Source organism: Colobus angolensis, unplaced genomic scaffold (genome assembly GCF_000951035.1).
Source record: "Colobus angolensis palliatus isolate OR3802 unplaced genomic scaffold, Cang.pa_1.0 Scaffold2, whole genome shotgun sequence".
NCBI lineage: Eukaryota > Metazoa > Chordata > Mammalia > Primates > Cercopithecidae > Colobus > Colobus angolensis.
Genome location: NW_012115154.1, coordinates 9,091,818 through 9,107,632, shown reverse-complemented (window position 1 = coordinate 9,107,632; position 15,815 = coordinate 9,091,818). Strand labels below are relative to the sequence as shown.

At 36.7% G+C, this 15,815-nt stretch overlaps 1 protein-coding gene across 1 annotated transcript in view; it reads left to right on the top strand.

Moving 5' to 3' along the window:
- BRAF (B-Raf proto-oncogene, serine/threonine kinase) overlaps positions 1 to 15,815 on the top strand; it is a 206,708-nt gene that overhangs the window by 127,910 nt on the left and 62,983 nt on the right. Inside the window, exons 6-8 of the mRNA XM_011941290.1 lie at positions 3,176 to 3,324; positions 4,274 to 4,393; positions 10,670 to 10,829. Coding sequence (XP_011796680.1) covers positions 3,176 to 3,324; positions 4,274 to 4,393; positions 10,670 to 10,829 — 429 coding nt within the window. The remainder of the gene's footprint in view (positions 1 to 3,175; positions 3,325 to 4,273; positions 4,394 to 10,669; positions 10,830 to 15,815) is intronic.

The window sequence follows — 15,815 nt, the reverse complement described above, 5'->3', positions numbered from 1 at the left end:
AAAGTTCTAATTCATGTTGTATATAATAAGGGTAAGTATTGTTGTATGAATACAGTTATATATGGGATCATAATGTAAAATATATTTCTCACTATTGCTTGTGATTAAAACTCTGAAAAACTGGCCGGGCACAGTGGCTCATACCTGTAATCCCAGCACTTTGGGAGGCTAAGGTGGTCAGCTCACAAGGTCAGGAGTTCAAGACCAGCCTGGTCACCATGGTAAAATCCTGTCTCATTTGAAAATCTTGTGAGTTGTAACTGGTTTTATACAAAATATCGAATAGTGGAAATTGTATAATTACAATCATGTAATTAAAAGTATTAACCCCCCCCAAATGAAAAAACCTGTCTCTACTAAAAATACAAAAATTAGCCGGGGGTGGTGATGTGCGCCTGTAGTCCTAGCTACTTGGGAGGCTGAGGCAGGAGAATCGCTTGAATCCAGGAGGTGGAGGTTGTCGTGAGCCAAGATCGTGCCACTACACTCCAGCCTGGGTGACAGCGAGACTCTGTCTCAAAAAAAAAATCTCTGAAAAACTGAAATGAATTAAGAATATAGAGGCTGAGTGTGTTGGTTCATGTCTGTAACACTCTGGGAGGACAAGGCGGGTGGATCACTTGGGGTCAGGAGTTCGAGACCAGCCTGGCCAACATGGTGAAACTCTATCTCCACCAAAAAATACAAAAGTTAGCCAGGCATGGTGGTGCATGCCTGTAGTCCCCAGCTACTTGGGAGGCTGAGGCAGGAGAATCACTTGAAACCAGGAGGCAGAGGTTGCAGTGGGCCGAGATCCTACCACTGCACTCCAACCTGGGTGACAGCGAGACTCCATCTCAAGAATATAGAGCAAAGAAGAAATAATGAAATAGAAGGCACCCATGCTCTCGCCACTCTGAAATAGCCACTGTTAACGTTTTGATATTTATTCTTATGTTTTCTTCTTATTATATACACTAAATAAATATATTTTAAGCAATTTCTGGCTTTAGTAGGATAGATTCTCCCTAGTGCAGTTCTGTTATGTGATTGATGTTCTACATCATTTGCCTTTAACATGGAATTCTTACATGTTGCCTTCTAAGTTTCACCTAGAGAAGTGTTCACAAATAAGTTTATGAAGCCCAAATGTTCCAATCCTCTAAGAAATTGCTCGTTTGTTAGAAAAAATAGATCTTATTGTCTTTTAGGTGATTTTTTCTGTTCCTTATTTTTTTTAGTAAGATTAGGAAGAGCTGTTTCGATTTTCGTATGATTGCTTACTAGTTTTATCTTTTATAAATAATTGTTTTTACATTTTTATCCAAAGTTAACCATTATGTTTTTGGACTGTAGATCGGGGGTTCTGATTCTGTCAGCTGTTTTGTTTTTGTTTTAGCTATTATGTAGATTATAGTCTCTCCCTCCCACCCCCAATTCCACTCTAGAGGAAATCACTGTTAATTTTTAATGGTTTTTGTTCTAAGCTCTTTGGTGGTTATTTTCATCTTAATAAATACAGTTACACATTGCCTAACGACTGGGATATGTTCTGAGAAATGCATCAGTGGTGATTTTGTTACGCACTTACACAAGCCTACATAGTATAGCCTAACTGTGCAACTAGGCAATATGGTAGAGCCTGTTGCTTCTAGGTTAATAACCCGTACAGAATGTTACTGTACTGAATGCTGTAGGTAACCTTAACGCAATGGCAAGTTTGTGTATCTAAATATAGAAAAGGTACAGTAAAAATACAGTATAAAAGATAAAAAATGGTGTATCTGTGTAGGATACCTACCATGAACAGAGCTTTTAGGACTGGAAATTGCTCTGGTGAGTGAGTGGTGAGTGAATGTGAAGGCGTAGGACATGACTATCTGTTACTGTAGACTTTATGATAAACATTGTACACTTAGACTACACTACAGTTAAAAAATTTTTTCTTTTTAATAAGTTTATAAAGTAAAAAATTTACAGTAAACTAAGATTTAATTTTAACTTTTTGACTCTTTTGAAATAACAATTTCAAAAAATTTAAAAAACATTATATAGCTATACAAAAATATTTTCCTTATGTGCTTGTTCTATAAGCTTTCTTCTCTTTTTAAAATTTTTAATTTTTCTTTTTTACTTTTTAAACTTTTCTGTTAAAAATGGAGACACAACCTGCACACGGTGGCTTATGTTCGTAATCCCAGCACTTTGGGAGGCCTAGGCAGACGTATCACCTGAGGTCAGGAGTTTGAGACCAGCCTGGCCAACTTCATGAAACCCTTTCTCTACTTAAAAAAAAAAAAAGGGAAAATTAGCCAGGCGTGGTGGCACGTGCCTGTGGTCCCAGCTGCTCAGGAGGCTGAGGCAGGACAATCACTTGAACCCAAGAGGTGGAGGTTGCAGTGAGCCAAGATTGTGCCATGGCACTCCAGCCTGGGCAACAGAGCCAGACTCTGTCTCAAAAAAAAAAAAGAAGTCACAAACATACACATTAGCCTTGATCTACGTGGGGTCAGGATCTTCAAGGTGTCACTAGGCAATAGGAATTAATTCAACTCCATTATAATCTTGTGGGACTACTGTGGTATAAAGTCCATGATTAACTGAAGTGTCATGTGGCACATGACTGTACTTATCTTTTAGCCATAATTTCTTGCTTTATTAACTTTAGATATCATATACTGATTACTGATCCTATAAGGAATTAGCTCATTTTTAGTTCTTCCTCTTCCTCCTCTCCCCCAATGTTTTTATTAGTAGTAGTTTTTTGGTTCTTCTATTGGATGCCTTTGTAACTTTAATATACACCTTTCTTGTTCCATCAACACCAGTCAGCATTTCTTAACCTCCCTCTTTGTATGATAAGTAAAGTATACCCTTCTTCTTTTCACCTCTGTTTCCTCCTCCTTTTCATCTCTACTTTTATGTTGTCAAGCTTGAAATCAGTTGCCAGCCTTTTACTCATTTCTCATTTTTTAACTTCTGAGTTTTTAAGTTAGATACTGGGATGGGAAATAAATATGTGTAGTCCATGTACTATCTTGAACCCCCTGGTTTTCATTTTGTAATAGTACTTTAGTGTGTGAATTTCATGATATAAATATATTACAATTTTATTTTAAACAAGAAAGTAGATATGTCAGTTTCTAGAAAGTTTTCTTGTGAGTTTTTGAAATCTGTATGATTTTTTACCTTGCAGGTACGAAAAACATTTTTCACCTTAGCATTTTGTGACTTTTGTCGAAAGCTGCTTTTCCAGGGTTTCCGCTGTCAAACATGTGGTTATAAATTTCACCAGCGTTGTAGTACAGAGGTTCCACTGATGTGTGTTAATTATGACCAACTTGAGTAAGTAATCCAAAAATATCTCTTCTACCTACCATTTTACACTTAAATTTTCTTAACGTGAAGCTATGACATTTGAAGTCTGTGAGGGTTTTTTCTTCTGTACAGTTGTTACAGAGAATTTTTTTTAAGTGTAGTTAGAGAATAATATGTAGAATAGCCAGTATTTCTCTCCAAAATTGTAATTCTGGTTCAGCTTATACAGTTAATTTATATTTTATATTATTGTTTAATTTAATCAAGACCCCTAACCCATACCATAGAAACCATTTTTGGATAGTTTCTAGGAGGAGAGGGAGAGTTGTTTCTATTAAATTAAGCATTATGATTTTGTACCACAGATCAGGTGGTCTGATTCTGTTAACTATTTTGTAAATTACATTTATATTCTTCCTCTCTCTCATTCATCCGCATTCAACTCCCTTCCCCCAATTTATTTGAGTAAGATGTAAAATTTTTGTATCCAGTACATACCTCTTTCTAAAACTTCTCTTTGCTGTATGCCAGTTTTTCTAATAGATTAGACTGAGTCTATTATCTCTTTTTGTATCATTGTTGCTGCTGCTGTTAAAGTCTTATTTTTCTTGATCACCTGAGCAAATAAAACTTAACTCTGTACTTTAAGTAAATTTAATGTCACCTAATTTACAGTAGATACTTCTTCTTTAACCATAAAGCATGATTCTTTAACCATAAAGCATGATTTTCATCTTGTAGTATGTAGAAATTTGCTGAATAGAATGATTAGCTGTTGGTTATAAGCATGCCTTTGAAAGCGCAGTATAATTTTTTTTTTAAAAAAAAGGCTTTAGACAAAAATACAACTAATTGAATTTTAACAGTTTTTTCTGAGAATAGAATTTGATCTCAGGTTTTTTTGTTAACTATGTATTTTGGTCTACGAATCTTCTGGGTTTTACACAAGTTAGGTTTGTTTTGTTTTGCCTCACAGTTTGCTGTTTGTCTCCAAGTTCTTTGAACACCACCCAATACCACAGGAAGAGGCCTCCTTAGCAGAGACTGCCCTAACATCTGGATCATCCCCTTCCGCACCCACCTCAGACTCTATTGGGTATGATTTGACTTCTGCTCTTTGGCGACATGCTATTTGAACCACTTCCTTTTGGATCTCCTGTTTAATTAGAAACCTTTCCAACATTTAAATGGCTAAATTAAGGATTTTTTCCCCCAAATAACTTATCATACCACTCAGATATTTACATGCATTTGGTACAAATAAATGGGATTAAAGCTGACATAGACTACTTCAGAATCAGTCCTGAAAAAATCAATATTGGGTATGATTTGACTTCTGCTCTTCAGTGACATACTTCTTGAACTGCTTTCTTTTGGATCTCTTGGTTAATTAGAAACATTTCCAAAATTTAAATGGTTAAATTAAGGATTTTTTCCCCAAATAATTTATTTTATCACACCAGTCAGATATTTACATGCATTTGGTACAAATAAATGGGATTAAAGCTGACATAGACTATTTCAGAACCAGTCCTGCAAAAACCATGCAACAGATCATTTTGAGTCTACAACTTGAGTTCATCTTTTATTAGGTATAGAATAAAGTCTATACCTTTGTATGGAAGCCGTAGGTATATGACTTCCACTTATGAAGAAGCATTGATATATGAAACAATGGCAAACAATGTAAAAATAGTATATAATTATAATTACAATTTATGATGGAGTATATTAAACTATGTGATAAGGACATAAATGTTTTCATGTTTACAGAAGGAAGAATAGTGAGAAAAAGAGAGTGCTCAGGAAAACTTAATGAAGAAGGTGGGATTTGAACTAGACTTTAAAGAATTACTACAGTCTGAATGGGCCTAGGGAATAGAAGCATGGTGAGAGGGGAATGGAAAAACAACAGATATAAAGGGAATGAGGATGTTAGGTTTAGGAGCTAGTGAAGAAAGGTTTATCTAACTTAAGAAGTACCATGTGTAAAACCAGATTATGGAGAGTCTTGGAATTGAGGCCAGAATTTAGACTTACAGGTCTTTAAGCAGATTACTAACTTGATGAAAATGGCTTTAAAGAAAAAATCAATTAGCAGTGAAATACAGATGGATTGACAGAAAATTTAGGGTGAGGAAGGCCAACCTAGGATATTGTTGGTAGTGAAGACTGAGAGAGGCAATGAAGACAAGTTCAGGTGCTAGAAGTGTGGAAAAGGGATAGATATTCATAAAGCATAAAAGAAAAAAATTAATAGTATTATTAATCAGTTGTGGAGGATAAAGCTGAGAAGTGACTTTAAAAACAATGAAAGGCAGCCGGGCACAGTGGTTCATGCATGTAATCCTAGCACTTTGGGAGGCTGAGGCGGGCAGATCACGAGGTCAGGAGTTTTAGACCAGCCTGGCCAACATGGTGAAACCCTGTCTCTACTAAAGATACAAAAAAAAAAAAAAAAAAATTAGCTGGGCATGATGGCACACACCTGTAATCCCAGCCACTCAGGAGGCTGAGGCAGGAGAATCACTTGAACCTGGGAGGTGGAGGTTGCAGTGAGCCGAGATCACACCATTGAACTCCAGCCTGGGTGACAGGGCAAGAGTCCATCTCAAAAAAAGAAAAATAATGCCAAGGCATCATATATTTAAGCTTCATAGCAGGAAATAAAAAGGAAGACACAATAAAGATGAGTTAAGTGGGTATCAGTTTACTTTGCAACATTTCTCAAACTCCTGGCCTCAGGTGATCTTCCTGCCTCAGCCTCCCAAAATGCTAGAATTGCAGGTATGAGACAGTGCACCTAACTAGCTTTGGAACATTTCTGACACAGGTCTGTGTACTCTTTCACATTGAATTTGGGGCAGCGTTATTTAGGCTGCATCTGGGAGCAAATGCTTTAAAAAAAAAAAAAAAAAAAAAAGAAAGACCAGGCGCGGTGGCTCACGCCTGTAATCCCAGCACTTTGGGAGGCCAAGGCGGGCAGATCACGAGGTCAGGAGATCAAGACCATCCTGGCTAACACGGTGAAACCCCAGTCTGTACTAAAAATACAAAAACAAAAATAGCCGGGCGTGGTGGTGGGCACCTGTAGTCCCAGCTGCTCCAGAGGCTGAGGCAGGAGAATGATGTGAATCCAGGAGGCAGAGCTTGCAGCAAGCCGAGATCGCGCCACTGCATTCCAGCCTGGGCGATAGAGCGACACTCCGTCTCAAAAAAAAAAAAAGGTCCCCATACAGCATTCTGTTCTAGAATATTCTTAAGATGTTACGATTAGAAATATTTATTGTCAGTTTTAACCCTACTTCCTCCCACTCTTCACAATGTAATGCTATTTCTTTAGATTTCTACCTAGAGAAATCTTTTCAAAATCAGTTGACATTTTCAGTACAACTTTGTAATTTTTACAAAACCAGCCTTTCTGGTGATCTCATAGGTTAGAAAATTTTGCAAAAGAATTTTGTGTTAAGCAGTGGGTATACTTACCTATTTGGAACACTGGAAAATGCAGTCATTGTGTTCTCTTGTCAGGTTGTAGCAGTTATCTACTCTAGTGGAGTCATTTTATTCTTGTTGGCTCTATCATTACTTGTGTGCAGCTGTGTGTTTTTTAGATGATCAAATCAAAATGTTCTTATTGTTTGGTTGGTTTTTAATTAATCTTTTGGTTATAACATTTTCTTCTGACAGATTCTGTAGACCATGATGCCTTTCTAATGCCAGGTCCCAGTTCTGTGAGCAGTCACAAAACACCATAATGAAATTAGCTTGGCCTCTCTGAAGGTTTATAATGGTAATGATCCAGGACATTTGCCTTCCAGTGAAGGAATGCTATCTTAAAATTAAGAAACCGTTTGCCTGTGCCATGAGTATTTTATTGGTAACTGAACTGAAATAGATTCTGATCTTGAGCAAATGATAAGAAAGATGTTCAAACTTGTCTATAATCATTTTTCTGATGTTTTTATGACATAACTCTATATGGTTGTCTCTGTTAAAGATAGAAGGCAATCTTGTTCAGTATCAAAACTCTTTTGCAGTTTGTTACTAGTCCTGATAACAGTAATAATGGTCATGAAACAAGTGTAATAATGGATGTAATTAAGAAATACTGGAGAAGCGATACATTGCCCACTTTTGAGAACAAAGTGAGAGATACCTCCTTTTCTACTTTTTAAAAATGCTGTAGAATGTATAAATTTATAGGAGATCAACATTTAAAATGTACGTATCGCCAAACCAAAGTTTTCAAAACTTTTTAATATTCTGGAATTCTAGAATGAGATCTAAACTAACTAGTAATTTGCTGAAGGGTATTTGAATTAAAATTCCTGTTATCCTTAATTTGGTACTGCTTTAATTTGGTACTATCTTTAATTTGGTACTGCAAGATAGGTACAGGTATCATTGGGAGAAAGCCAGTTTGCTGACTGCCAAGATACTTCATAGGGTATAAGTTACCTTGGCTAGTGGAAAGATTTCCCAGTATGGTAATGTAATTTTATTGATTCCCAGAAATGATGAGATTAGGAGTTATACTGGTTTATATTAACCGAAATCAGAAAAAAAATTGAATCAGGATACCAGGTAATATTTATCAGTGAAAAATATACCTGTTATGTAAATTAGACTTCCTGTATTGTGTGCACCAGCACTCTTCTTTTGGAAGAGATTTATGGGAAATCAAATTATAATCAGAAGACTGTTTTCGTTAAGCATAGAATTAGGACATGGCTCAGATATTCAATGACATCAGAGTATGATCACTTCAAGTGTTCCCCTGTACTTGCCCTCAAAGCTAGAGAAGTTGACTTAGTGGACCAAGGCATAACTATTAGATACCAACTACCAAATTGAGTTTCTCTGATTTTGTATAATATGCAGATGTCATCATTTTCTAATATATGCATTATTTAGATATGATAGTGAAGTCTCTTAGATTAAATCTAGTTTTTGTTTTTCTTCTGGACCAATGTCCTTTGCATAGTTATTTCTGATTTGTTATCTACTACATGTTTGTCATATTCCTAACTTGGTGAGTTTCAGAAGTGACTTACTGCCATCTCTGCCTATACCAGATCAATTATTACAATAGACTATCATATAAAATTCTAGTTAATTCATACTTTTCCCAATTTTAAGCCTTGGTTTTGTTTTTTTGGGGTGTTTTTTTTTTCTTGAGATGGAGTCTCGCTCTATCGCCCAGGCTGGAGTGCAGTGGCCGGATCTCAGCTCACTGCAAGCTCCGCCTCCTGGGTTTACGCCATTCTCCTGCCTCAGCCTCCCGAGTAGCTGGGACTACAGGCGCCCGCCACCTCGCCCGGCTAGCTTTTTGTATCGGGGTTTCACGGTGTTAGCCAGGATGGTCTCGATCGCCTGACCTCATGATCCACCCGTCTCGGCCTCCCAAAGTGCTGGGATTACAGGCTTGAGCCACCGCGCCCTTTTTTTTTTTTTTTTTTTAAAGATGGAATCTCACTTTGTCACCCAGGCTAGTGCAGAGACGTGATCTTGGCTCACTGCATTCTCTGCCTCCCAGGTTCAATTGATTCTTGTGCCTCAGCCTTCTGAGTAGCTGGGATTACAGGCCCTCAACATCACACCCAGCTAATTTTTATATTTTTGGTAGAGATGGGGTTTCACCATGTTGGCCAGGTTGGTCTTTAACTCCTTATCCACCTGCTTCGGCCTCCAAAAATGCTGGGATTACAGGCATGAGACACCGCACCCGGCCTGCCTTGAGACTTTAAATCAGCCTGTAAATAGTTGTCTGGACAGTCAGTACCCTTTCTAAAATTTTATTGACTAATGTCATTTTTGCATTCCTTTTCCTGCTCCTAACATTTTCTAGCTATGGACATATATTTGGCTGCCTAAAGCAAAAATAAAGACAGCTCTGTCACAAACCAACAATTTCTCAATAATCAGAAAAAAGAAAAAGGACCTAGGTGGAACATGCTAGTTTTCCTAAAGGCTTTTTCTTACCTATAATTCTCATTGGGCCGATACCAATTTTTTTTTTAAGTACATAGTATTTTATTATTTGCATATCAAATAATATATAAAATACTAGTGGATTCATTTCGTTAATATAAACACATGAAGTCAAAACTTCTTTCCCTGTCTTTAATAATGTGCTTCAAAGAAGTAAAATTGTGAACTGGTGTGGTTCAGGTTCTGACATGTTTTATTCAGAGGCTGACTTTCAGTGTTAGGCTTCCTTTGCTCTTCAAACCTTTATCCATTCCTTTCCTACTATATATTTTTTTTCCCATTCCTCACGTCTCATGAAAGTGTCTTTTTATTCCCTCAACATTGTCCTTCTAGCTGTGTCTTAGTAACCAATAAATAATGCTATATATAATAATAATTAATTAGCATAAAATAGGGTGGAATGATAACCAATATGTGAAGAGAGCTTATTGGCACTTAGCCATTCATTGGTCTTGATGGAGTTAAGTGAGACAGCTTACCTCATCTATCAAGTGACACTCATTTCCCCACTCCTAGGATAACCTTTCTGAGGGGCTGGATCCTTCCAAGTGTTTACAATCTAGGCTCAAAACTTTAGTATTCGCTGTGAGTGCTAGGTTCATTTTAGGGTGAGATATCATAGATTATGTTATTTCGCTACCATACCAAAAAAGGTATGTAACATATTTTGGTGGTTTTCCAAATAGCATACAAGTGTAACATTTTGGTGATTTTCCAAATAGCAGTTTTAAAAAATATTTGCTTTAATGGTTAATATATGATTCTCTTGTGTCTTTGTTACCAATAATGGGCATGATAAAAAATCCAGAATATGAGAGATATTGGCATTCTGAGGACCATCTTCTGAATTTGGAAAGGATTTTTCAATATTGTTCTGGATTTTCATTCAACTCCCGTAAAGGAACAAGTACATCATTCAGGTCCTGAAATATGCATGTGTATTCTCAAAATATTTATAATTTCTTAATATGTGAAATTTTCATTTTAGTAAATTCAGATGTCAAGACAAAGTTAGAAAAAAAATGGCAAATTATATTCAGTCATTCTCAGAGCATTTTTATATAACTTTAAAAGTTGAACTTCTTCAGTTGATGGCCACAGGTAATTTCTAGCCATTTGTAAATTTCCCTAGTGTTTTCTGGATAAAAATCAGTGTTCTTATCATTGATAGTTCCTGGAGGGCCTGCTTCAGCAAAGCAGCTTTGGCAGTATTGGATTTTTAAATTAATACTTTCAAAAGTCATTACTGCTAGGTTTTTAATGCTTTAATGGTTTTGAGAATATAAAAACAAGAAAATCCTTTTATCTTCCTTTTTAAATGTTGTTATCTTTATATAGTTACTCTGAATCTTATCTTCCAATGACTTCATTTTTCCAGGCCCCAAATTCTCACCAGTCCGTCTCCTTCAAAATCCATTCCAATTCCACAGCCCTTCCGACCAGCAGATGAAGATCATCGAAATCAATTTGGGCAACGAGACCGGTCCTCATCAGCTCCCAATGTGCATATAAACACAATAGAACCTGTCAATATTGATGTAAGTATCCAGCATTGTTGGAACTAAAAAAAATCAAGTATGTATCTTTGATTTTCTGCTGTAATTACAACTTAGATCAGAAATAAGTGCCCTTTTTCATTTATCACAGTTATTTTAAGTGATAAGCTTTTTGTGAATCACAAATCAGAAAAGCCTCTGGTTTCTCTCTGGTGGCATTAAATACTTCACTGACACCAAGTTATACAGTCACTCTGATTTTTTTCCCTTATGATACCATCTCTATAAAAGTCATCTTCAAATGAAAATGGTTTAAATATCAAAGGACTGATAGAAACCCTTGGCAGAATTGATTAAGTTCTTTAAAACTTTCATAAAAATGATTATGATTGTGCCTATAAGAGGTGAATATGAAATTAAGAATTTCAGGCCAGGCATGGTGGCTCATGCCTGTAATCCCAAAACTTTGGGAGGCCAAGATGGGAGGAATGCTTGACCTAGAACTTAGAGACCAGCCTGGGCAACGTAGTGAGACCCCATCTCTACCAGAAAGAAAACAAATTAGCCATGCATGGTGAGGTCTCAGCTGTAGTCTCAGCTACTCAGGAGGTTGAGGTGGGAGGATTGCTTGAGCCCGGGAGGTCAAGGCTGCAGTGAGCTATGATTGCACCCCTGCACTCCAGCCTGAGCAACAGAGTGAGACCCTGTCTCAAAAAAAAAGAATTTCAATTTGTGCTATCATAAGCTTGGCATTATGACCAACAAAAAATTCTTTCTGTTTTTATTTTAAAATTAGCATATAGTTGGAACTATAAATTTTATTAAATGTTAATATAAAAGAAAAACTATTATAAATTTCTATTTTGTTATTTTAGGTAAATTTGCAAATCATACTTTCTTCCCACTTTTTACTAAGAAACTTTTCTCTATTTTTATTGGATTCATTTTAAGTGACTTTTTTTCTAGTATTAGTTTTCCTTAATTAGTAAGGTTCACCTCTATCTAGCAAGACCTAAAAACAAAGGAAGAAAGGGGAAAAGGAGAATGTGATATAAGAAATCAAACCATATGTCTAGTTTAGGGTTGTTCTCAGTCTGTCCAAAATTGCAACCTTCTTCTTTATTTTGAAAACTACCATCCTTTTAGACTATTCGCTTTTTCTCTGATTGTTACCACTGTTCCCTGGTCCATTGGGCTTCATTTAGAGTGTCATCCTTATATCTTGCCTCTTCATCCTCTCTTATAACCAGTCAAAAGGTATCACCTTTTAATGTGAATCACAAAGTGGTTTTTACTTATTACCGCCGCCATTTCGGCCCATATTTTTTCACTTGAATTATATGCTACATTAATCTCCTAAATAGATTTTCTGCCATTGATTTTTCTCTATCCATTTCCATTCTTTCTGCAACTGTCAGAATAATTTTTTTACACCTCTAGCATCATCTGTTCTCTTGTTCCAAAACTTTTAGTGACTTACCATTGATTATAAGATAAAGTGCAAACTCTTTAGCATTTTTATCCATGCTCAATCACTTATGATTCCATATAAAAGATTTACTAATAACTGTGGGCTATGCATTGTGTTAGGCAATTGGGAATTATTTTTGATAGCACATGGTCTTTGCCCTTAAGGAAGTCACAGGCTAATGGGTGAATCAAACATTTAAATAGATAATTACAAAACATATAATGGTAGTTTAGAGAAGGGGGTTATAAACTCTATCTGGTTGGATCTAGGAATATTGAGCAGAGAAGGAATAATATTTAAGCCAGATTATGATGAATAAGTAGGAGTACACTGCATATGGAAAGTCATTTGTTAAGGAAATGAAAGGCATAGAAGTGCCTTTACATGGAATGTAATTACTAGTTGATATTGAAGTTTAGGGTCCAGGAGAAGGCTTGGGGAATTGGTGGAAGGTGAAACTAGGTAGGTAAAATCTGCAGTGAAAGGCTTCGTGTATTACTCTAAAATCTAAAGTAGTCCTAGGGAATCTGAAGAATTTTGAGTGTGAGAGGAAGTGATCAGCTCTATATTTTAGAAAAATCTTTGATGGTAGTGTGGAGGATAGATGAAATGGGAAACACATAGAGGCAGCACTGTCAATAATGTGGCTTTTGCAGTATTTCAGACAAGAAATGATATTTAAACTCACGTAATAGCATTGGTGATGTGAAAGAGTGTGTTGTGGTAAGGGAGACTATGAATTAGTGAATCAGTGTTGAGTCTTATGAATCATGTTGAAGATGGCTATTTATGAATACTTATATATCAGGTACTATGCTAAGTGCTTTACATAGACTTTCTTATTTCATCCTCATAAAAACTCATAGGTTATGTACCATTATTATCTTTATTTTACTGTTAAGATTTACAGAGGTTAAGAAACATACCCAAGATTACACCACTGATAAATTATTGAAGTGGGTTCAAACCTGGCCTTTCTCTCTTATACTTAACCACTATACAGTTTTGTAGTAGAGGAGAGGAGCGAAAAATATGAGAAGTAGAGGATAATGCCAGGTTTCTGGCTTATAGATACTTAGCTTATAGACCGAGTTTCTGGTAAATAGCACCATTTGCTAAATACCAAAGAAAAACAAGGTTTACAGCAGCAAAAATTTTAGCTTTTTGGAGGGATATATTGACTTTAAGATGCCTGTGGGACTTTCAGATTTAGAAATCCAGTAGTAGTTGGATATAAGGACCTTGAATAGAGATACAGGTTTAGGAGTAATTAGCATATTTATGTCAGTTAAAGCCATGGATGTAAATTACTCAAAGAGCATATGTAAATTGAAAAGGGGAGAAAATGTAACCCTGATAAACATTAACATTGTAGGTGCAGGCAGAGACTGTCTCCTTTATGGGCTGTCTCTTCCTAAGTCTAGCTCCAGATAACTTAGAAAAAGTGTTGCAGAAGCCAAAGGAAGAAAAGGGGTTTCAAGAACACTGAGGTAGTTGGTGTCAGTTGCCGTAAAGATTCAAATGAGATAAAGACTGAAATGACTTATCAATTTTGGCAATTGAAATGTCATCTTGACTTCATTGAGAGTTGTTTTAGAGGGCCAGTAAGAGGAGAAGGCAGCAGGTGAGGAGGTAGGGTTAAGTGTTAATTTTGAGAAGCTTGGCTGTGAAGGAATGACAAAAGAGGATAGTTTGATTCAGGGTTGAGGGACAATTTTTTGTTGTTTGTTTTTCAGTTTTTTGTTTGTTTGTTTTTTATGTTTTGAGTGGAGTCTCGCTCTGTCATCCAGGCTGGAGTGCAGTGGTGTGATCTCTGCTCACTGCAGCTTCCACCTCCCAGGTTCAAGCAATTCTCCCGCCTCAGCCTCTCAAGTAGCTGCGATTACAGGCTCCCACCATCACGCCCAGCTAATTTTTGTATTTTTAGTAGGGTTTCACCATGTTGGCCAGATTGGTCCTGAACTCCTGACCTCAAGTGATCCGCCCACCTCAGTCTCCCAAAGTGTTGGGATTACAGGCGTGAGCGACTGCACCCAGCCAAGAGACAATTGTTTTTAATGTAAGAGACCTTAGTATATTTGTAATTGGAGAAGAAGCCAGTGAAGAGAAATTGAAGATAACAAGAGAGGGAATAATTGATGTAATAAAATTCCTTGAACTTGGAAATTATGTCTCTCAGAGACTATGAAGAATTAAAGATGGACATAGCCAGCTCTGTAATTCTTTACAGACTGTGTGATGTTGGGTAAATTATTTAATCCTGGAGCCAGTAGTGTTTACCTTCTATAGGGGTTTGAATTGCTTATTATGCCTGGTACATAATAATTCAGAAATTATAGCTAATATTAATATGCAAATAGTTACAGATATTAGAGCAGAAAAGTTGTTTGATGGCTTTTGTTTTCTCTGTTATGATGAAGGGAAGGGATGTAAGTAAGAGAAGGAACTACAAAAGAGTGGGGAAAAAGTTGAAATACCCAGTTTTCAAATGCTAGAAGAACCTTTGAAACCTAGAATGAGTAGAAAAGATTGTCAAGGAGCTTTAAGAACACATTCGGAACTGAAGAATCTAAGTTTATGTTGTTACTAGCAGTAACTTGTAAGAGCAGAGAAAGCAAAATTTGGTTAATCCATAGTTGTGGGGAGTTTCAGAGCTGATGCAACAAAAAAAGAAAAGGATATGGCCTTTGTCTTGTTCCTTCCATCTAAAAGACTCTTTGCTCTTCTGCATGCCTCTCTATCTCTGAAACCCTAACTCAGAGTAAATTCCTTGACTGCTTTACCAGTGACCAAGTCCTATAGTTATCATACATAGCACTAAAAATCTTATTGGCCGGGTGCAGTGGCTCACGCCTGTTAATCCCAGCACTTTGGGAGGCTGAGGCAGGCGGATCGCCTGAGGTCAGGAGTTCAAGACCAGCCTGGCCAACATCATGAAACCCCGTCTCTACCAAAAATAAAAAATTAGCGGGGCATGGTGGCAGGCACCTGTAATCCTAGCTACTCGGGAGGCTGAGGCAGGAGAATCGCTTGAACCCAGGAGGTGGAGGTTGCAGTGAGCTAAGATCGTGCCATTGCACTCCAGCCTGGGTGATAAGAGCGAGACTTCATCTCAAAAAAAAAATCTTATCACCCGTATCACTTAGTTGGCAGTCAACTAAGCAACAAACTTTGGCATCTCTTTTATTATATTCTTATGCAATTATTCTTAAATTATTTGATTTTCATTTACTTCCTTCTTACTTCCAATGTGTGCATCTTACTTCCAGTGAGATTGTAAGCTCTCAAGAATGGAAAGTTAATGACATCACTAGAATTTTTGTATTTTTTGGTAGCCACATAACTCCTATCACCTTGTTTTCAGGTATGGATTTGATTATTCTGTAGAAAATGTTGAAGGCTTTTTATGATACATTAAATATAATAGAAATACATCTTTAAAGAATTTGTTTTAGCCTCTAAACAAAAAGTCGTCTATTTGCAGAGACTATTTAGAGATATTTGGGGCCATTCAATCCCTCATATTTAAGTTAAACTAAATAAACAGACTAATGGAA